The sequence below is a fragment of the Tachypleus tridentatus genome, chromosome 11, assembly GCF_004210375.1.
Source record: "Tachypleus tridentatus isolate NWPU-2018 chromosome 11, ASM421037v1, whole genome shotgun sequence".
Taxonomy (NCBI): Eukaryota; Metazoa; Arthropoda; class Merostomata; order Xiphosura; family Limulidae; genus Tachypleus; species Tachypleus tridentatus.
The window spans coordinates 5185170-5210367 of record NC_134835.1 but is presented as its reverse complement, the minus strand read 5'-3'; the positions used below and the strand labels follow the sequence as shown (position 1 = coordinate 5210367).

At 32.3% G+C, this 25198-nt stretch overlaps 1 protein-coding gene across 1 annotated transcript in view; it reads right to left on the bottom strand.

Moving 5' to 3' along the window:
* The window catches only part of LOC143231631 (E3 ubiquitin-protein ligase MARCHF6-like), a 95285-nt gene extending 78588 nt beyond the window's left edge, over positions 1-16697 (bottom strand). Inside the window, exons 1-5 of the mRNA XM_076466170.1 lie at positions 16590-16697; positions 13002-13098; positions 11757-11830; positions 11384-11527; positions 6401-6473 (exon numbers count right to left, since the gene is read on the bottom strand). Of these exons, the coding sequence (XP_076322285.1) occupies positions 6401-6473; positions 11384-11527; positions 11757-11830; positions 13002-13098; positions 16590-16608 (407 nt within the window). The 5' untranslated portion in view covers positions 16609-16697. The remainder of the gene's footprint in view (positions 1-6400; positions 6474-11383; positions 11528-11756; positions 11831-13001; positions 13099-16589) is intronic.
* Positions 16698-25198: the final 8501 nt, after the last annotated feature.

Below are 25198 nucleotides of genomic sequence, written 5' to 3'. Positions count from 1 at the left end.
CCAAGGGATCCTGAACAAGGTTGCACTAATTGTGCATAATCCATTGAAGGGAGCACATGTGCATGGCTGAGGAGAATTAGTGGTTTCACAGAAGACCACATCCCCAAAAGTGACTGTACCTCATATGCAGAAAGTGAGGAAGAAGACAGAGCATGTCAAAACTGAAAATTTCATAGAACAGAGCCTAAGAGGAGAAGGTTGGGCTTGACAGAGGTGTGTGTTGAAAAAAACACCCAAATACACAAAGTAATGGATAGGACTTAGCTGCTTCAAGAAAGAGCTGATGAGTAAGGCAGGCAGATTTCTATTCAGAATGGGTTAGAAACAGCCAGTCATTGATGTTAAAATGGAAATGTAGCCCTATGGCATGAAGAGAAAGGGCAAAAGCTAGTATCCTCCAAGAGAAAATGTACAGAGCTGAAGTCAGCCCGAATGGTAGGGTGTGAACTTGATAAACCATCCCTTGATGGACAAACTAAACAAAAGGACAAGACTATTTAGAGATTAGAATATGAGGTAAGATACTAGAGATGTACATCTTGGTCATCCATAGACATGGAAAAAATGCACACAGAATGATGAGGTAGTTCTCAATGGTGAAACAAAGGAGATGAACACTGTGATAGAGGTAGGAAAGATCGATGACAGGCTTACAGTCCCTGATCTTTTTTTGTGAAAAACAAACAGATAAGTTTAAAATCCTGATTAATGAAGTGGGACAAGTCTGACAGCATGTTAGGTGAGGAAGTCCTGTACCACTTTCAATAGATGTTGGGAAGTTATTGGATCTCAAGGAAAAAGGAAGGAAACAGATACCTGGGACACAAGAGGTGGGGAAAAAAACAAATTTTGAATCGCTCTGACAAAATATGAACACATACAACTGAGGTAAAAGTACATCACCAAAGAATGAAAGTTGCAAGGAAAGTTTCCACTGGGTCTGAACCCACCAAGTAGTCACTGGAACTTTTACTTGTGATCAATTCAGCCTTACACCCACCACTATACTGGTAGAGGTATGTTGATGATACCATTGCTGGATTCACATCTACAGAACACACACTTAGTTTTTTTCAATCATGTTCACTTTATACACCCCAATATTAACTTCACATGCAAACAGGAAGAAACTAACCACAGAGAATTTCTTAACCTCAAGATCACTAGAACTGATACACAATTCAAAACAGAAATCCACAGGAAAATCAACCATACTGGATTATACATTCCCTGGGACTCAGCACATGAAATAAAACAAAAACTCGACATATTAAGAAACCAAACAAACACAGCCACAAAACTATGCTCATCAAATAAAATTAATGATGAAATCAACAAAATAAAACACTTAATCAACATCAACAAATTTCTTCAAAAAACAACAACGTGGAAACATATGGTATACAACAGTATAAGGTTTTGCAGTTTGTTGTATCTTGGGATTTATTGTTGTTTGTTTGTTGTTGGTCTAGGTGTGTGCATATAATTTTTTCCACTTTTTTTTTTAAAAACTTTATTGGTGTTGATGAAGTATTATTTCATTTTGTTGATTTTATCATTAATTCTATCAGGTGAGCATAGTTTTGTGGATATAAACACCAAATTTATTCAAAAACCAAGTACAAAACTAGAGTCCATACTATGTAATAATTACACTGACAAACATAACACCAACATAATTTATAAAATACAATGTGATAACTGCCATGACTTCTATATTGGAGAAACAAGCAAAAAATGGAAATGAGATTCAAAGAACACAAAAATATCTTCACACATTTTTGAGCACTGCAAATCAAATAAACACAACATAATCATAAAAAACTTTCAAATACTAAGTAGGGAAACAAATATAAACAAGAGCAAAATCAAAGAAGTCCTACTTATACAAAAACTAAAACCAAAATTAAACTAATATAAAGAAACACCTTCATACTTGTAGTAATTAATAACCTAACATCCAACTGCAATGCCACCTACAATCCTGTACACATTTTTACTCTTGTCCCTAAGGCATGTGTCCGGCAACAACAGTCACATTCAAACTCTCTTTGTTAATCTGAAGATGACCTAGGAAGATCGAAACATTGTTCTCTGCTTATCAATAAAAGTGTTAGTACCCATACCAGCCAATCTGAGATTCATTTTTATTTCAAGTGGGTTTCTCGTTATCAAAAATTACTGGTGTATTGTGCATCCTCCAGGTAAACAGCAAACCACTGCACAGTGGGAAGGAGGGACAGGTAAGGAATAGAAACAATGAGTACTGAAATAGCTACCACACTTAGCTTTGACTGAGATAAACAGGAAACTGGATAGGAAATGGCAGAGTGTTGCTGGGCAGATGCCATCCAAGATACCAAGGAATTTGGGACTGTATCAAAGATGAAACATTTAAAAAAATGGCACCATACACAAACCATGGAAATAAAGAAATTGTAAATAGGTTTGAGATAAAACAGCATCATGCCTAGAAGGTCCCAACAACAATACCCTGTATGTTGAGCCAGAGCTAAGGATAAGTGAGCCAATGAGGAGGTAAGGAGGGAGAGGTTGTTCCCAGAAAAACCACTCAGTATTTCTGCAAAGAGTCTCAGACAGCAGAAGGATCATGGGAAGGTAATGCAAAAGGGGTGTGAGGGTAAAATGGAGCAGGAAACTTAAGCATGAGTGAGACCAATGGAAGTTTCACATCCAGTTCCCCATACAGACAGAAGTGAAACCAACAGTTGTTGGTCAAGATATAAACAGCTTGCTCTATAAATTGCAAGGGTCAATTGATCTGTTAGCCTGTGAGAGACAGTTTTGGTCAGCATAAACCCGAATGTCAGGGGTCAGGCCAAACAGAATCCTCAGGAAGAGTATGGGAAGGCATGGCAAAAGAAGCAGGTGGAAATAGATGATTAAAGTTAACATGATCAGGAGGAAGAGGAGAAAACACTTGGAGATAAAGACTGACCCATATAATGTTTAATCTTCCTACATAAAAACATGAACAAAACTTCTGTCAGGTTACCATCACCTGTATCGACTGTATGACATCTGAAGTGGTGATATTAACTTCAGAATTTGTGGTGATGTAGTTGACAACAGTGTTTGAAACAAATAGAAATACAGTAAATGAATTGAAATAATATCAATAAAACAGTATTTTAAGTTAAAATAAACATTTTGAGAAAATACAATCTCAAACACAAAAGAACACAATAAAAAAGACATCAAACAAGAAGTGGTGGTTTGGTAGTGATATCTAGAGGGACTCACATGCATCACATGAATATATTATAACCTACTGGTGGATAAGTGATGTGTGAAGATTTGCTCAAGGCACACTGGAATCAGTTGCTTCCACTGAGGAGGGCGTTGTAGAAAACTTATGGCATGCATAGTAAAAAGTGAGTGTACAGAAGACAGCAATAAACGAGAATAGCTGATCTTGTGAGGGGGGGAAATGATGTATTGGAATTGATTATTTTGAACTTTTCTGTTAAATTAATTTATAGACAAACCTAAAACAATTGAGAAAAGCTGAAACTGTATTTAGATAAAGAAATATCAGAAGTCATTTTGATCTTTAAATGACCAGGAATAATGAAATCAGCTACACTGTCTTGTTATGTGAGCTATGTACTTACAGCAAAAACAAGCCCTAAATGCACATTCAAAAGTAAATAAAATGAGCCATAACATAAAATTTAAAATTTTTTGTAAGAGGACTGTTCCAAGATGCTGAAATTTTGTGATATAATGAATAATAAATTTCGGTTATAAGTTCAAATTAAACTTTGCAAAACTGTATGGAGATAATGTAATTAAGTTGCTAAATGAATAAGAGACAGACATGGGTATACAAGTTACACAAGTATTGTGTAACTATGGATTTTTTTTTTGCCACAAGAAACAGAAAACAAAACATTATTTCTACAATAAGATAAGCAAAAGTTAAATGGTATTTATGCACAAACTTGTCATTCTGACATGAGTTGTTATAGTAAACTATACAAGTATGTGAAAATTAAATCCATGCATTTAAACTTCATATAGAACCAGAGAAATATTTTGAAATACAAAATATAAGTGTTTGATACATAAATTAACTTAGCATTTACTACCTAAGATCAAAAGGATCAATGCAACAGATTGCCAATGCATATATATAGTTTGTTATAACCAAACATAAACAAAAATAAATAACAAAACTGCACCAATTAAAAGGGTCCCAAGGTACAGACTATAATATGAGATATAGAATATATCTTTGGTTTTGGAGGTGATTGAAGAAGTAGGAGCTGCACTGTGGTGGGGATACACCACCTATCAGTCTTACTTTCAATCTCATTTCACAGAAAGAAATAAAACAAAGGAACAAAAGAAATTAAAATAATAGAGATTAGAAACAGGACAGTGAGATGTGGGTAGTCAAGCCCACAATGATATCACCCTTTACTGCCTGCAGACAGTTGTGGGAAAGTGACTGCTTTCTAAAGTAAAGAAGACAAAATAAAAGTAAGGTACTTCCATTTGGGGATAAGTAAGTTAAATAAACTTAACTCTAAGTTAGCATTCCAGCCCCCATTAAAGTTAAAAGGTACTAACTGGTCACCTAGAAAATGAATTATACTGGTATGAAGGGTCCCGATCAGTTATCTGAACTAACTAGTATAGCTCCCAGCCCTCACCCATTAAATCTATTGCAACCATCAATTTTTATACTTGAAATAAGTCTTAATATGCAGTAAGGTGTTCATCCATATAAATGCACCTGCATTATGGGACTAGGTTCATATTTCAGCAAGACAATGCATCTATACATTTTTCCAAGGCAACTAGCAGTTAGTTTCAAGAATGGAATGTTGACGTTATGGACTGGCCTGCCAATTCTCCAGACTTAAATCCAATTGAGAATGTTTGGGGGTGGATGTCCCAGCAAGTTTATGCAAATGGGAAGCAATATCAGGATGTTGAATCTCTCAAAAAGCCCATTTTGAAGGCATGGGATGAAGTTGATGCGACTTACCTTCGAAAACTTACTTAAAGTATGCAGAAAAAATGTCTTGAGGTTGTTATTAAGAAAGGTAAGAAGATTAACTATTAAGTTTGTTGAAAATGCATTTTCATTTACGTTATTCACATAGTGGTTACATATATATTTCATTCAGTGCTTGTATGTGTGTATCTTCTTGGCTGCATATCTTATAACTTAGTTTGTGTATCAGAAATCCCTTCGGTAAATACAAAATATAAGGTATTAAGATTTTATTGGCTAAAATTATTTTTTTCTACCAATCAAAGTGCAAGATATATTTGGGAAAATATTGTGGCCATATACTTTTTTTGCCCACTGTATATTTGGTATAGAATATCTTAATAATTTTATTTAAAGTTTCTTTATTAAACCCATTCAATATTAATTTTTGTATCAGTACTTCAACATTACTAATAAAATACTGTAATCTATTACATATTTTATAAAATCTGAATAATTGTGAAGTTATAATGTTTATAACAGAAGGGTATGGTACATTACTATGAAAAGGGGGTAAACCATGAATTGGAAAGGCAAAATATTTTCTTTATATTCATATCCTTATTGATTAATTTTTTCTAAATCTAAATAATGTGCTTCTGTATTAGACATTCATGTATTTTTAATTTCTAAGTCTACCAGATAGTGTTAATACCATTATTTATTTCAGAATTATTTATACTAATCAAATCATCTATATACCTAAGTTAAAGCAAAAATATCTGGGTTTATGTAGTTTAAAAATAAAGCTGTTCTCATAAATGTAAAGATATAAATTTCCAATAAAAGTAGAATAGTTAGCTCCTACTGGAATTCCTATTACTTATTTAAATGCATAGTTATTGAAAAATATATAATTATTGTAAATGCAGAAATTTAATATAACCTTTTATATTTTTAAGAGCTAAGTTTTCTTCCTTCCAGTTCTATGAAAGAATAAAAAAAAACTGTTCTATTAATAAATCTAAAAACAAAAAATTTAATCTTTTAATGGAATTGTGATGTATAGTGTGGTGAAATCAAACATTTGAATGCTATTTATTTGTTCACAAGTTCTTAGAAATTCTATAATAGGCTGATTATTTTTTATTATCCAAAAGGTACGTTTTTTATTATCAACACTTATATTTTTAACTTTACCAAGTGAAGTATTAAGTAAGTTATTTAATAAAATGACCAGTTGTTTATAATTGTTCTTATTGAATTAGAAATAAACCTAAATTTAATTGGAGATTTATGGAGTTTGGAAATAGCATATAGAAAAGGTAAATCTACATAAGAATTTTGTTAATACAGTGACACTGTTAACCAACTTTCATAAAGTGGGCCACTGGCAATAAGTTATCTGAAATAAAGTAGTAATTAAGAACTTACGTTGAAAGCATATCCAGTGGTAAAGTTAGAAGTGAACTTACTGAGCCAGTGAACAAGCAACGATATATTCGACCTAACAAAGAAAAGTATTTTTTGTCAAATAAGAATAAAAATTACAGATCTTCTCACAGAATAATTACTTATCAATAAAAATATTTCATGAAAACTTTACCACTTTATATATATATAGGTTAGCTATATCAATACAGACAAAATGTTCTTTTTTTAAATGGTTACTTACATTGGTAACAATATGGACATATACTACACAAATACACAAATTAAAATTGCAAAATCAATTACTGGTTGAAGAAATGTAGTTGAAAAAAGTATACAAGCAACAAATGTGTCTCAAAGTAAATAATTAACAAGGAAGATGTATCAGCTATAACAAGTAAAAAGTGTGTAACAACAAATGTGTCTCAAAGTAAATAATTAAACAAGGAAGATGTATCAGCTATAACAAGTAAAAAGTATACAAGCAACAAATGTGTCTCAAAGTAAATAATTAACAAGGAAGATGTATCAGCTATAACAAGTAAAAAGTATACAAGCAACAAATGTGTCTCAAAGTAAATAATTAACAAGGAAGATGTATCAGCTATAACAAGTAAAAAGTGTGTAACAACAAATGTGTCTCAAAGTAAATAATTAACAAGGAAGATGTATCAGCTATAACAAGTAAAAAGTATACAAGCAACAAATGTGTCTCAAAGTAAATAATTAACAAGGAAGATGTATCAGCTATAACAAGTAAAAAGTATACAAGCAACAAATGTGTCTCAAAGTAAATAATTAACAAGCTCAAGGAAGATGTATCAGCTATAACAAGTAAAAAGTTTGTAACAACAAATGTGTCTCAAAGTAAATAATTAACAAGCTCAAGGAAGATGTATCAGCTATAACAAGTAAAAAGTTTGTAACAACAAATGTGTCTCAAAGTAAATAATTAACAAGCGCAAGGAAGATGTATCAGCTATAACAAGTAAAAAGCGTGCAACATCAAATGGTCTAATTTGAACAAACTAACGTAAATATTTCTATCCACATGCTATATCTCTGCTTTTAAATATACTGCTTAACAGTATAAAAACTGTCAGACACTCCAGATTAAAATAAAATTATTAACTGTTTGAAAATTAAATCTTAATGGGTATTAGGTTCCCTTTTTGTTCATTAATTTCCCAAATGGACAATGTTTAATTTCACTGATACAAAGTCTCACCAAATTAAGCTATGGAGAAACAGGTTATAGTATGAAAAAGAACTTTTCTAGCACTAAGATACAAATGCCTTTTCAGTTAAAAAATCAACAGTTTAGCAAAATATAGAAAGTGGTAGATCATTCTTTAGTTTTGTTAAGTTTCTGCAAAGAAACATTCTTTTTCTATTGTTTTGTCTTCTTTCTTTCTTCTAAACACTAACTGGATGCCAATCATTCATTCATTGTTGGATGAACTCAATACTTTATAAAGTTATATCCTAGTATAATACCACTTTTTTATTTAGGTCTTTTTAAAGATTTTGTGGGATAAAAGGTCAAACAACTCAAAAATGTAGAATAAAACTTTGACAATGAATCAGAACATACTGATTCAAACCAATTCAACCACACTGGCCAGAACTCAAGAGGGATTATCGTATTTACTATCAATATCATTTTTAACAGTAAGGTCACCCTAAAAATGAACACTTGCTATTAATAATGATCTGGTACATTCAAACTTGATTAAGTTAAAACAACAGATAATGTATAAAGACCAAAGTCTGGGCAAAAACAGAAAGTAAAGAAACAAAAACTGTTCACAAAGGAAAAACAATATACTAATAATGTACAAAATTTAGCAAAATAAAATATAGTTCTGACTTTTAAAGAAACATAACATTTTTGAATGACCAAAAGAAAATCTTATGTTAAATATACAGCTACATCAAAGGCTACCTGCACCTGACCCACAATGAGTATCAAAACCTGATTTTTAATGTTATAATCCCCAACAAAAGAGAAATTGTAAATATGTAGCAGTTTTTTATTCTTATAAACTTATCCAATATTGTACTTTATTTTGAATACATACATTTTATTACAAAGGTTTTTTGTAATTTTTTTCTTTAAGTATAATTTCTAGACATTTAGTCGAAGCATACAAGGTTAAAAGTAGTAAAAGCAGTAATCATTTTATCAGTGATGCCACAATGTAAATAGTCTTATTCTGTAAGTATTAGAATTTTTTAGAGATTTAAATTATCAAACTTTTAAACTTCTTTCACATAAAATTTCAAATATAAACACCTCTATTTATACACAAACAAAACTCATTAGATATTACAAATGTATTTAGATACATTCAGTCATTGGGTTGTAAAAAGTTAACAAGGGGAACTTGTGAAATGTAACCAGATGCATCTTCTTATAATCAGATATTTGACAGAACTTCAAGAGGGTGATTTAACCAAGTTTCACTTTTGTTATTTTATTATGACTGTAACATTGTTTTACAGAACTAAAAACTAAATCATTTCAAATCTCAAGTTGAATAACTAAGCTCTCATTGTCTACTTCATAACTATTTGCCAGATATTTAACTTGCATTTCAGAATTTAAGGTCGCAAATCTCAATCCACTTAGAATATGAAACAGAAGGTGTTATTTGCAGAGGTAATAAAATACCACCTTGTCTTCACTTGGATTTTTTAAAACTGTTTGTTATATCTACACATATTTAAAAAACAAAGTCACAAAAGTTAACACTTTCCTATACCGAAAGTGTGTTTCCAATATTTACCTCATCCTGCAAATTAGCTTAACCCCAACACATTTTTCTTCTCTGCCCATCATAGCATTGGTATGAATCTTTCCTTGCTTGATCCAACCTTTATACCTACTATATTGTCCAAAACAAGTTAAATCTTGCAATTCTCTTCTGCTATGTCAATGCTTCCCTATCTCTGATTCATATATAATATAAAAGCTCCCTGTTATTACTTCCTATTCAGATTTCAATACAGTCCAGTTAGCAGACCTAAAATCAGGCATTTCATGGGGAGGAAAGTAGGATAATGTAAAAGGAAGTAAGTATTAACAGAAATACATTTTGGTACAGGAAAATATTAGCTTCCAAAACTCATCTCTACTCACAATTTAGCTAGAATATTGCACTGATAAGGTGGAGGGGCCAGTGAGTGCAAAATCTACACAGAAAGCATCTGCACAAAACAGAGGTGTGAAGAATGAGATATAGTAATAGCACACTAGTGGGGTCTGCAATATTTTTGTAACAGGTATGCTCTTTGTGCTGACAACATGAAATCTAATTCCTGGATGGTAAAGGCAAAATCCAATATCACTAAAAAAACATGAATTCATTCAGACCCCAACCAGGCACCAAAGTTCCATGTCTCATCCATGGAATTACACGGTTATAGACCCAAACCTAGATCCAAAGCATAATGGCTAGAACATGGTGACCACATTGTATGTGATCTTATTTAGTAATGTGGTATTATTGGTACCCAACCTGAAAGTTACAGAATATTACATCATGTTGACCCATCTGAATTACAAAGAGAAGGCAAGCAACATAAAAGAACCCCCTGCTTTAACATGAAGTGCAAAATACAACAAAACCAATTAGAAATTATCGGATCATGTTGATCTCATTCAACGTGAAAAAATGAAGATTACTTAGCCTTGTATTACAAAGCAAAATCCTAGTTTAACATTGGTTTAAAGTAATTAGGAAACAGTGCAAAACAAACAAAAAAGGAAGATTAACCATCTTTAACTTTTAACTAAGAACGTAAATCAAACATGAATATGATTACAACTTAAAAGTAAACCATCTATTTAAAATTTCTGACAACACATAAAATACAGCAACTGAAAACAACAAAAGGATAAATTTCACAAGGTTTCACTTAATAACCTCAGAACAACATTAGAGTAGGAAATTAAAATTACCTCCCATTACAAAGTTTCAGTGGCATCATAGTTTCTTTAAAGTTAAATATCTAATATTAAACATTCTAATTTACTTCATCTAACTGTTTAAAATGGAAAGAATAGAGAAAATAACCGTACTTATGTTTAAAACGAAGAAAAGAAAGGTGTGTGAGAATTACCATGCAACCTCACTCTTGCCACTAATAACATTAGCAAACAATATAACTGCAAAGAAACTCCATACTTTTAGACCAGGACCAACAACAGTGGATATTGTTATGCTACATCAATTATGTGAAAAAATGTGGAAATATGAAAGAAAAAAAACATCATATATTTATTCACTTCTGAAGTCATACAGTAATATACATAGAAGTAGCCTATGGAATACTTTTAAAAGTTGTAAATTCCTGCAAAATTAAGTTAATGCCTATATGGAGATAGCAGCTCTAGGATGAACAATGAATAGAAGGCAATTTAATGTTGATAAAAAAGTGGCTGTATATTATATATGCAAAAAGAGCAGGTATGTAGAAGCTCTTCTACACAGTGCTTTCTCTACCCATACCAGCCATTTTTTACACACACAATTTTCTCTACAAGTGGGTTTTCTCATCATCATGGATGACCGTATATTGTTTCATACCCTTTTCAGTTGGATTAGAGTAATGGTTAGCAAGACAAATGCTGACTTATAAAAATGATACTGATCTACTAGTTGAAAATACAAGAAAAACAGATACACAGCTGACCGAAGATGAGAAGAAAGGTCTAGGATGGGTGTTGAACAGTGATCTGCATTTATTAGAAGTGGATGATAACCTGGAGTAGACAGCAGAGGACAAAACATGGAGGGCAATCGCTGCAGAGGTGAAGGACTACAAAAGACCTCCCATACCAGAGAAGAAAGTAATACATTATAAGTATATCATTAAACTCAAAAGGTTACCCTTAAGCCAATAGGATATATTTATGAAAGGTAACAAGTAAACGATTAAGATTGCAATATATTTTTAAACAAACCTAATAAAAATACTTACATGCAGTAAGAGGTACAACACCTAACCAGGCAAAAGCCACAAGAGTATAATGTAGCCAGTATCGTACTGCTGTACCAAGGCTCGTAAGAAGACCACTGAAGATATCTTTTACTGGCAATCTCTGGGGCATATCTGGTGAATAAACTTAATAAAAAGAAAAAGTAAAACATAAACTAGCATATGACAGTGAAACAATGCTTTCAAGAACCATTACTATAACTCTAGTTTTTTTTTTAATCTGCAAAATAACATTTATTTGTCCATCTTAAAGTGAAACATATTATCACAATTAATACTTAATCTCTGAAAATGTTAATTTCAAAATGATGGTTTACTTTTAACATCAAAACAATAGACCATTTTTAATACTTACTTGGCATGAAAGAAAACCTGTGGTTACACAACTCACAAAATTCCTTCCTGCTATACTTGAGCCACTGAACTAAGCTAAAACATAAAATTAAAAAATGCACTAATTAGAATGAATGTCAGTGTAACATAGTAAAGAAAACTATACACTGTTTTTGTGGCCAAAGTAAACAATTTAGTCCTACATGATTAATAATTAAACTTTCATACCTTGGTATACAGGCACACCTTTAGTTCAAAATAGTACTGTTAATTTTAAAACCTAATTGTCCCAATTAATTCAATTTTCATTTGACAATAAATATGACTAATGTAAAAAAATGAAATGGTTTACTGTAAAAACATGTTTATGTTATAAATCTAAAATATTAAATTATACCATACATATATTCATGATACTAGGAAATCACATATGCAAAAAACAAATAGTATTATAACAAACACAATAACCTTTATGTTTTCAGAAAACAGACCTTCCTTTCTAAAAGGTAGATACAAACATTCACGTAACATTAAAATTACCACAGCCCAATTAGCAGTAGGTCCTTTCCTACCAAATGTTCAAAAGAACCTTATCGTGTAGTAAGATTAGTAACTGACCGACTGAAGCAGTGTAGCAGAATATTGAAAACCTTCCAGAGTACTGGAGAACTAGAGGTTGTAATTAAACTGTTTTAATCATGTGCTCAGTGGATGTACACTCATATATTTTGACATCAGTTTATCTACAGTGGTGAATAAAAATACACCAGTCTCTGAGAATGTAATATTAATTGTGTCTTGCCATAACCTGAAGTGAAGCCTGAATTTTACTAATCTACCTCAGAACACTTCAAAAAAATCTAGAATTCAGAATCTCACTATACTTATAGCTTATTAGCAAGAAGAATAGCAGCTATTCCAGTACATAAAAACTAATGCACCATGTTTCAGTAAAGAATTCACAACACTGTTAATGTTAAAATGGGTCCTTAGTTGTTAGACAAAACAAACCTCTGTTCAAACTGTGCTGTACGACACTTCTGGTCATAAAGTATTCATGTGGAAAAGTAACAGTACTGCTATCGGATTTTTCTTATTAAGCTTACGTTAAATTATTCCACAAGGAAATACAAACATCCAACTGTAGAACTACAATGTCTCAGTTTTTTCACCATAGAAAATCATATCACATACTTGTAAAGTGTGTAACAAAAGCTATAACCCCTACAAAACCTTTGTATATCACATATTAAAGTGACACCCTTACCATTCTTGATGAATATATTTTATACTTCCTGTACAAATGCATGGATGAAACAAAGGTTTTTCCAATGAACCTTCTGACCTGCACACTCTACAGATATCTGAAAATATAAGTCAAATATTATTTTTCAAAGCTATTCTATTTTTGTTTTTAAAAAAAGGTTTCTAAACCATTTTAAGTGTAATATTCATCCCTGAGCAAAGAGTGGTCAGAGGTTGTTGTTAAGAGTTTTAAAAATATGTGCCATAAGTTCACAAATAAATATTGCATTCATGTGTTTTGTGATGAGTGGTGACAAATAAGACAATAAAAACAAACTGTTCACAGTTTTATCTAGTCCACGACTGTTCAGTTGAGTGTTTAGATAGCATGTTCAGAGTTATAGGTAATGCACAGCTATTCCCACCATCAGTATTGTAGTTGATACCTCAATGTCTAAAACTCAAATATTATAATAAATTAGACTGAAAAAAATGCAGGAGCCAGCATGGCCAGAGGGGTTAAGTTGTTCAACTCCTAATCTGAGAGTCACGGGTTCGCATCCTGGTCGTGCCAAACATGCTCGCCCTTTCAGCCGTGGGGGCGTTATAATGTGACGGTCAATCCCACTATTCATTGATAAAAGAATAGCCTAAGAGTAGGTGGTGGGTGGTGATAACTAGCTGCCTTCCCTCTAGTCTTACACTGCAAAATTAGGGGCAGCTAGTGCAGATAGCCCTCATGCAGCAGCTTCAAGCAAAATTCAAAAACAAAAAACAGAAACACTGAAAAATAAAGCAAGAGGAATAAAAATCATATGCATCAAGCAAACTTTATTCATATCTTAGCCACAAATCTTTTAAGTCTGTTTTAATGTTTACACCTTGGAAAAAAATAAAAAATAATGGTAGCAAATAAAACTAAAACCAATGTTGCTATTAATAAATTCTTCATGATCTTTGAAGCCAAATAGGATCATAACAGATCTACTAGATGTATTGAATATGTGGGAAAATTGCTAACATTCTACATATATACATATGCCAGATGAAGTTCATACAAACCTGTAGTAAGTCTATTACACATAATGCAATGTATAGTAGCTGTTAGTTTTGAATAACTTGTGTTACAACTATGGATTAGTGTATGGGCATATGGTGGTTGATGACAAATAGAGGGAAGGTGCTACAAACATCATTACAAAGATGTAGTAAGAACTAACAAAAAGGTTTTACTTGTAAAAAGTCTTGCTAAAGGTGTAGTATCAAGATGTTTCATTAGTAAAACCCCCTCGATACTACACCTCTACCAAGAGGAGTTTTACGAGTAAAACATCTTGATAGAGGTGTAATACGAAGGATTTTACCAGTAAAACATCATGCTAGAGGTGTAGTACCAAGAGGTGTTTTACTGATAAAACATCTTGATAGAGGTGTAGTACCAAGAGGTGTTTAACTAATAAAACATCTTGATAGAGGTGTAGTACTTAATAGAGATGTAGTCTAGTAAAACATCTAAACAGAGGTGTAGTACCAAGTGGGGTTTTACTGGTGAAACATCTAGATAGAGGTGTAGTACTAAGAGGGGCTTTACTAGTAAAATATCTTGTAAAGGTGTAGTACCAAGAGGGCTTTTAAAATATCTTGTAAAGGCAAAGTACCAAGAGGGGTTTTACTAGTATCTTTATAAAGGTGTAGAACCAAGAGGGATTTTACTAGTAAAATGTCTTTGTAAAGGTGTAGTAACAAGAGGGGTTTTACTTGTAAAACATTTTCAATGCCACATTGAGCCTCATGTGAACTGCTGCATAATCAATATTTAATGCATAATAATCATAAGTACGCGACTGGTCTAACACTGTTACAGTTTTTTAATTTAGCCAGTCTTATTTTTGAAACCTGTAAAATATAAAAACAAACATCTGAAGGGTCAAGACCAAGACTAGTACCAAGAGGGGTTTTACTAATAAAATATCTTTGTAAAGGTGTATGATACTTAATTTCACAGTCAAGATAGCTTGTTCACAGTTCTTACTAGTCTATGGCTATCTGAGTTGAATATCTGGACAGGCTGCAACTAGATATATATATATATATATATATAAGGAAAATTGACAGAGAAAGCTAAGGACTATAAGTGATAATAATTGTAACTTGCAAATTATAAGAACCTATATTATTTTGTCCAACTAAGACATGCTTTTGCATGGATGCAGAATTTTGTGTATGTTACACGTACAATTTTGTGTTTATGTCATTTATGTGTTATGGTTCAGCCCATCAATAATACTTTTATTATGTGAACAAATATTTTCAAGTAAAAGTATTTTTATATCCATATAGCTTTCAACAAAAAAGTAAAGGCTGTGATTAGCAAAATAAACTACATCATAAAATAATCATATCCAAATTTTACTATCTTCTCATCCATTTCCAAATCTTTAAATCCTCTTTCAATGTATCAAATTCCTAATCTGTATGTCATTCTAGCAGCTACACTCTTCCCCTTTACACCATACACTATCCTTCATTAATATGACAAAAACTGGAAACAACATTATATACAAAAAATAATATTCTATTTTAAGATTAAAATTTTTATAAATAAATTAGAAAACCATTTACTAACTCTTTTTATCATTACCAAAAGTTAAATTAAAACTATTAAGCTTTTATCAATAAAAATAACATTGAAATATTCATTCTATATCAGAAGCAAATACTAAACTTATTTACTGTGAAGTAGTCAACTCATCAACAATTCCAAAAGGTTTCAGCTGACCCTTCTAAATGAATAAGCTATACTGTTATACACATTAGTAAGCATATACAATATTTAATTCATATTATGCTTTAAAAATTGCTACACAAAACTATTGTACCTCTAGACAATTAGCATATGTGCATGTGGATAAATTCACGGAGTTTACTGGCATTTATTCTAATTATGTCTTGCATATTAACTAATATACTGACACAGTAACTTAATAAGATTCATAGACAAATAATAATGGATAATGAAAATATCATAATTCATATTTAAATACTTAGAATGAGAAGACATAAATTTAAGATTAACAAAAAAGGTATCCCAGGCCCCAAATAAGTTCTATTTTTTTTAAATGAATGAATTTTCATCACGGCAGACAGCACTTTATTCAAATTTCAGATTCTTAAGAGAAGAAATTATTCAAGAATCAATGGTCTCAAAACTAGAAAACGAAGGATTGATTAAAATTTTTCACTTCTTTCAAAGTTGAATCACTGAATGTGCAAAAAGACCCTTTTAGAACCAAATGACCCTTTTCTGTCGAAATGTTCCGTTATTACATCCCTTGTTCACATATGGTTGATCTAGCCTACTAACACTAAACATTACTTTTAATAATGATATTAGTGTTACAGTGCTCAGAGTCAGACACCACCGCATATTATTATTAATATTATAAGACTAACGTCAATCTTTCTTTTACTAACTTCAGTTTATTTTTAGTAAACATGAATTTCTACAAAAAATGTCTCATACACAGTTATTACCTAAGCTGTACCAACCACTTTTAATTTCGAAAAAAAAACTTTAAATTTGGTACGATTTAAATAATTTCACTTTTACCTTGTTGCGTATCGTCCATTTTACAATGAAAGTTGATTTACTGTTTTGTATAATACGTAAGGTCGCCGCTGGAGGCGCAATAACATCTCATAACCTAATTATGTTGCTAGATGTTATATTATGACCCACTCTATTCGTGTGGTAGAAACATAAATCACCATCAGCAAACATTGTTATTATTATTTTTATACTAAATTGTCAAATATATTAAGAAAAGATTAATCGCTCTTAACGAAAGGTTTGGGAATGGAATTGGATGCTTTTGGGAGGAAAAGTGGCATATTTTATTTGCGGTTTGTTTTTTTGACCTGCTTGTTATTATTATTATTAATCTTATTATGATGTTGTGTCGCACAAACACTCGATATATAACATGGTTACTGATATATTTGCAAAGACTGATCGTTTGTGATCATTTTACGTAATGACGTTGTTTTTTTTTTAAATTTCGCACAAAGCTACTATGCTAGCCGTTCCTTGTTTGTTTGCTTTTTTAATTTCGTCCCTAATTTTGCAGTGTAAGACTAGAGGGAAGGCAGCTATTCATCACCACCCACCGCCAACTCTTGGGCTTCTCTTTACCAACGAATAGTGGAATTGACCGAGAAATTATAACGCTCCCACGGTTGAAAGGGCGAGCACGTTTTGGTGCGACCGGGATTCGAACCCGCAACCCTCAGATTACGAGTCGAACGTTTTAACCCACCTGGCCATGCCGGGCCTATACGTAAGGATGTTTTGTTATAAGCTATATTTTTAATACAGAAATTAATGATAGCTAGAGAGGGAGCTATTCCGGGTCTTAATTATAACGATAAGTTAGGCCTAGAACATTTAAAAAACTGTATGGATTTCACATAAAGTGTTCTTGAACATTTGAACCTACATTTTAAATACATAATAGTTGTGAAGTGTACCGAGTATTTTCAAAACAAAGAGTAAATCAGCTATATGCTATCGGGGCTACTTTATATAAGTAAGTTATTTTGTATAAGTGATACTTGAAACCGTCGGTTCTTGGTGAAACTCCATAATTACAGAATTAAGGGAAAAGAAAGACAGTTGTACGTTTCACAAAATCTTCATTTATCAACGTCCATGGTTTCACCTGTAAAGGTATCGCCAGGTCTTAAATAAATAAAGTTTTTTTTAAGTGTACAATTTTCTTGGATTTTTCTTCTATTTTGTATGTTCTTTTGTTTTAGTTAGTGCTATTTGTAACGTGAACTTACAGTTACAGCAATTATTTTGCGGCAGTACAAATGTTAGAAATGTTAAAAGAGGAAGTACGAGCTGATTGTGAGTTATCTTGAAACAAAATAATGGTACCTACAATCGTAGGGTTAGTTATTTATTTACTTTTTGTCAAAGAAGTAACTTATTATCTATTGGATATTCAAACACATCTGTATGTGCGATATTGTACACAAGCCTGAAAGTGAAATAAAGTCTTCCAGGAGAGGGTGTATATGAATTTTCTTATAGCAAAGTCACATCGAACCCCTGATTTTAGCGGTGTAAATCCCTAGACTTACCGCTCTACTAGCGGGGGGATCCAGGAGAGGGAGACGATATATGACATTTAGAAAACAAAACAAAACTTGTTTTGTCGTGTCCAATGTGATTTATGGGTACTATGAGACCAGTTCATTGGACCCACATACCCAAAAATATAAAACATGCCATAGACTAATAATATTGTTTTCGACGATGTTTTTGAAAGCATAATACCCCATTGGCCACCATAAATGTTGACTCTATGTTTGTTTAGGGACATGTACATTAAATCTTGAATTGATAAAATCATTGTATTACATAGGATACTGAATTGACACCTTGCATATTGACGCAATGCATGGAACTGTACATAGGATTAAAATCGCCCCCAGTGAAACAGAGGTATGTCTGTAGACTCACACTGCTAGAAACTGGGTTTCGATACCTTGGTGGGTAGAGCACAGATAGCCCATTATGTAGCTTTGTATTTAATTCTAAATAATTAACCAATCAATAATTAATGGTTAAAACCCTCAGTGAGATGCGTTTAAATACTTTGGTGGGTTAACAATGTACTATTAACCCATACATGGGTGTGTATTTCAGAAAATGTTAGATATTTGACTTTAATTGAAGAGTGAAATTGAAAATGGTGAAATCTGCAAGTGATTTATATAGGGCTAAAATGTGATATTTCAGTGTTTCATTCTCAAATGTTTGTAATCATAACAGGAATTCCTAAACTTGACGAGTTGTCGAACTCTCGACGAACTTATAAAGTTGTCATTTACCCCAAATTCTCATAACATATGTCATAATAAAGAAACTTTAACGTATAATCAACTTTTATTCATCATAATACAATCTCTAGGAAGCATAAAATGTGAAAAGAAAAGAAAAAAAATTTCTAATGAAATGGATGAGCTTGAACAAGCCTGTGAATAATGACCATTTTTGACACGTTAGCGACACCTAGGTCTTCATTTGCCTCTGTACGGTCTCAACGACCACTTTTGGAAACCCTGTTCCAGAGACTATACGTCATAACCAATATTTTTGTTTTTGTGGACAAATGACATTGGTTTAAAGATATTTATTTTGAATAATTACTATAAATCTTATTTGATAATATAAAAATTGTCTTAGAAACAAAAGACGATTTTGTTTTTGATGAAATTCAATTCATACAATTCGTTTGGTTAAATGACTTCTATTTATCAAAATGTGTTCACCTTAACATGTTCCAAAATGTTTATCATATCTACCGGGGAGCAATTGGTTTTGTAATGTATGTGTCAAACAAAATCAATAAAGAAATTAAATTACACTATGTAACACAAATTTTGTTCCTGGATAGTATGTATTATTTCTTCATTGCTTATGTTGTAAAAGTACAAAAAATGGCCATTATTGTGTTCAAACTTTGCTTTTGTGACCTGTATACTGAAATTTAGAAATTAACCTATTTTCTATGTAAAAATGGGCAAATTTGCACATTTTCAGTTACATAAGGTCTGAATAAAACAACATATGAATCAAGATTTACATGTATTTATACTAAAGTTATACAAAAATGAACAAAAATATTTAGAAGTGAGTAGTTTTTCGAGATTTGCGAATGTAATGTGAATCACTTTCACGTATCAGCCCCTAAATATATTCTTCCATCATGTTTTCGTTATATACTTCCAGGTCACAAAAGCAAAATTTGAAGAAAAAAATAGGTCTTTTTTATTTACTTTAGACATAAGTAATTGGGAAATAACACTTTCTGATCAGGAACAAGGAAAAAGGTAAAAATTTTGTTACATAGTGTCATTTATTTGTGAAGACAAAATGTGCATACTTCAATACAAACATGTTTTATTATGATTCTTTATTAAGTCCACAAGATTTAAATGAAGAAACTCCACTGGATTTAGTCGTATCAAAAACATAAAAGTGTGGTATAATCAGTTGTTCAATACTTAATCAAAATTGAAGGAGGTATTAACATTCTAAAGTCAAAGGGTGCATTCCATTCTACGCACTTTTAGACAAAAAAAAAAAAAAGTGGATCAGGTAGCGAGTGAAATTGAGGTACAAACCATGCTGATATACTTACTACAGGACAATTTGTCAATAGGCCTATTTTATCAACAACAATGATAAGATGCACAGATGCTTTGTTTATAGCTTGGATGCTCAGAAGAAACTGAAAGAATCTTTGGTTAATTCTCAGATGAATCCACTGTACTTCCAATTTCATTGAAGGATGGCACTGAGAAGTGTCATGAGGTGTAAACAAATATCACGTAATAATAAACTGCCAATTACCTGAAGATTTGACTTAACGCTAATTAAAGTATTCTTTGAAAATGTATATAAACATAAAATAAGTGTTTTTCCCTCCTTTCATTTGTTTTAAATATTAGCTGTTCCAATGATAGAGTATCCGTACGTGGAATTTAACTTGCTTTGTTTTAGAGAGTAAAAGTTTTTATTTCCAGTTTCTACAAAGTACAGTGGTTTATTGTTATTAAATCATTATCAAAATTCACCGTTTGTTACTAACTGAAAGTATTCACATTGTTCATACAAGATATGTAGTTTTATAGTATCTACATTCTGTATTTTCTTGACTCAATATTTTGTAAGTTAAATCAATAGGCTATTGCTGGATATTTGAGAAAGAAATCCAATAAATGAAGTGTATTCATGTAACAATCGATCAAAGAGGCATGCATGGAACTCAAAACCCTGTTCGTACTACTGTATATAAGGTAATATTTGGCATCTTTAAATCACAAGAACCAGTCTGAAGATAAAACTGCACTGATTGTTCAGTTTTCTGAAAAGATATCCAAGTACTATTTATGGTTTTGATACCCAAAAACCACAACGGCCACACTTTGGGTTGCACCGATTTATGGAGGTCTATGGGTTTTAAATCTTTAAAAATACGATACAAAACCAGCTGATTTAGTTCATGATGTAACACCATCTACAAACCAAACTTTGTTGGTCTTGTGATATAATTAATAAATGCAAAACGAATCTCATAATTTGGTTATGTGGTATCCAGAAACCACATACGTTAGAATTGAAGCAGATTATTTGTAACATACATTTGTAAGTGTAACATATCCCTCGGTTATGGATACGCGTAGAAATCACACAGTAGTCCGTAGGGGTTTTGAGCCTAAAATAACATCTACTAAACCATAACTTTGTGGCTTATATTTTACATAATATTTCTGAGTATATGAAAAACGCATCTAATACAAATGCACATTGTTTATGTGGTATCCAGCAGTCACATTATCCAAGAAAAAAGTAATTTATTTATAATGCACATGTCCATGGGTAAACACAGTATAAACATTTATGGTGGCCCATAGGGTCTTAAGCCTTTAAAAACATCGTCGAAGACAATACTTATTGGTGTATGGCATATTTTTTATTGTGTGTGTGTATGGGATACGCGTCTAATGAACTGGTATTGTTGTATCCAGAAAACAAATGGGCCAGGATAAAACCAGTTTACTTGTAAAAACATTGTGCCCCCCCTCCCGGAGGACTCTTTTTTCACTTTCAAGCATGTGTAGACTACCACAAATACAGATGTGTTTGAATATCGAATAGATAACAAGTTACTTGTTTGACATTTTAATATCAAACAGGAATATGTAACTAACTTCAAGTCAGTATAGTAAGTCTGTCTTCCTAAAACACAACATTAAGTTAATAATTACTTACAACACAAGCTAACGTTAAAATGAAGAAGATAGACCAATATTCCGTAGGAATATGTAAAATATTCTTTATATTAAATACACTAGTGAAAGTACCTAGCTTTGCTCGGGTTATAAAATTGACATATTCTAGATGATTATGTCAGGATGTGTATTATGAACCTATTTAGTGTGGACATAGTCTTCATCTTGGTGCTTTTGGCTTCTGAAAATGAATTTTAGTCTCTCTGCTCCAGTTTTGACATACATTATGATTCGTCCATTACCACTCAAGTGACAGGGATGCAAGTGGCTGTGAAGCCTTGTAAGTGTAGTGAACGTTGTACGATTTAATGAAATGAATAAATAAACCTGAAGTAAAGACAAATTATAAGATAACTTAGCCTAGAACCAAGTGGATACAGTTCATCATGAAAGCTAAAATATCGATCCATTTTAAACTTAAATTGAGTTAAGGTTGTTTCATCAACATTCTTATTAAACATAAACCTTTTAATCAACGGAGTCTGTAAATTAAGAAATCAACAAATATTTTCGATTTTTTTCTTTATACATTTCATTTTATACCTATATTTTATTCTTTCAGTACCTAAACCATAAATTAGCAACAGTAATAGGTTATATATTTGTTGCTAAGCAAAATGACATGAAAGCTATTACTGGAATGCATTGTTATCAAAACACACTGGATTTTCTATAGGTTAGAAGTTGTTAATCTAAATGACATTCTACAGGGTATACTAGGGAATGGTATTACTTGTGTCGTTATTTTTGACGGGCTATACAGCTATAATAAAAAAGCATTCCGTCTGCCTGTTTATGTTTTATATTTTGATATAAGGAACCATCTCTTTTCTATGTGAGGTTTTGCTAGCTTGCCTCACTAAAAAGATGTGCACGCATATGCGTGCACGACGTGCGTGTATGTCTGTTTGTAATGTCTATTTATAATGATAAAAGGACATGTCTGGGTGTGTGACCACCATAAATCTAAGAGAAAAGAACCACAAAACCTGAAATTTTGCAAATATACCGAGTAGATACTGACGCTGTGCACTTTCATATTACTGCTTATCCATGTGCGTGCGTGTACTCGTCTTTTTGTGAGATAAACAAATGAAAAACCACAAAGAAAAGAGTTTGTGACCACCATAGCTCCAAGAGAAAAAACACACATAAAAACAGCAAATTTTGCACCTAAACTAAGTGGAACCTGAGAGTCTACACCTGGATATTATTACTTATTCACTAGTAGAAAAACAAATTGAAAAAAGTTATTCCTTATATTGCAAATTATCGATGTAAATCACAGACAGACACGCAAGAGCGTGCATGCCCATTTTATGTCAGATCATCCCATAAGTAATGTCCGAAAATATAATATAGAAAGCGCATCATCATTTATGTCTTTGTAGAAAGTTTAATGACTAAAATATGCAGTTGGACGTTTATAAAAATGTTCAGACAAATAAAATAACTAACCGAATTCCACTTTTTCAGACCATTAATCAAACAAACTCTTATGAAGATGGATGTGTCTGAGAAACACGTTAGGCATATAATGCTTTATGAGTTTGAAAAAGACAATAGTGAAGCAGAAGCTACACGAAACATTCAAGATGTTTAGGGTGTGGAGTCTCTTGATGAAAGAAATTGTCAAAGGTGGTTTCACGAGTTCAGATCGGGTGACTACAGCTTAAGTGATGCGCCACGTTCAGGTCGTCCTGTTGAGTTTAATGATGACTTGCTGCTGGCTACACTTGATGAAGATTGTGCTATAACAGTTGAAGAAATAGTACAGAAGCTTCATTTAACCCAATCAACAGTTCACCGTCATCTGCAACAGCTTGAAAAGGTGTCAAAACTTGGAAAGTGGGTCCTCCATGACTTGACAAAAGCCAACCTTAGAATAAGAGTGGACATTTGGACTTCTCTACACTCTCGTGAACGTAGCTCACCTTGTTTTGGAGAGGTAAGTGACTGGAGATGAAAAATAAATATATTATAAAAATGTTTAGCGCCCAGGTAATGGTTCAGTGCAGGTAAACTGGCTAAAGCGCAGCCCAAAATCGACCTTCACCCTAGGAAAGTCTTGTTAAGCGTTTGATGGGATATTGTTGATGTGATACACTTTTAATTGCTGCCACTCAATGTAACGATTACGTCAGACTTCTATTTTCAACAGTTAGAGTGCTTGAATGTTGCACTTAAAGAAAAGAGGCCTGCTTTGATCAATCGTAAAGGTGTTGTGTTACACCAGGATAACGCACGGCCCCATACAGCAAGGGTCACATCTGCAAAGATTGTAAAGAGCTAAATTGGGGAAAAAATTCCACACCCTCCTTATTCTCCAAATCTTGCCCCATCTAATTATTATCTATTCCGAAGTTTGCAGAACTATCTTGATAGAAAAAAGCTTGGAACACATGAAGGTATCAAAACTATCCTCTCCACATTCTTTTCCTTCAAACTCCAAGAATTTTAGAGAAATGGCATTCAGAAACTTGTAAATTGTTCGCGGGAAGTAATTAATCATAATGGAACACACATTATTGATAAAATAAATTAAAAGTGTTTGAAATCCTTTTTCCTTTCCTGAACCTAAAATCGGACATTACTTAAGGGATGACCTGATAAATGAGACAATCTAGCGAGAAAAACATAGAAAAGAAGTGGTTCCTTATATAAGAATTTTTAACACATAGAAAAGCTAGTGCGTTTTGTTAACTATGTGTTCCAGCAATTGCTTTATATCACGTTGCTTAGCAGTAAAAGTATAGCCTAATATTGTTGCTAGGACGCTATGTGCTGGAAGTATAAAATGAAAGTTATAGACTACAAAAGTTTTGCTTTCTAACTTAGAGACTCTGTTGATTAGATAATTTTGTTTTATCATTTCATTATTATTAAAGTTTAAAATCAGAGGACAAGTCAGGAGGAAGGTTATCGCCATAGACCGATTACATCCTTTAAAGGAACAACAAAAGTATGTAGGTTATATTTTTATGTTAGAATGGTATCAGAATACAAGCCCTGACACACTCATCTATAATATGTGTGTTTTCTTATAGCAAAGCCACATCGGGCTATTTGCTAAGTCTACCAAGGGGAAGCGAAATCATCTGTAATAAAACAACCTAATAACCCAAGCGAAGGCGGGTACTTACGCTCTGTGTTTCTTACTAGCTGGCCTCATTAGAAAAGATGCACACGCACGTAGATAAAATAAGTAATAATATCCAGATCCACACTCTCAGGGTCCTCTTAGTATGGGCTCAAAATTTTAGGTTTCTAGTTTCCTTCATCTTGGAGCTATGGTGGTCATGTACACATACAGAGACACACCCTTTTATTATTATAGATTTTATTATACATATA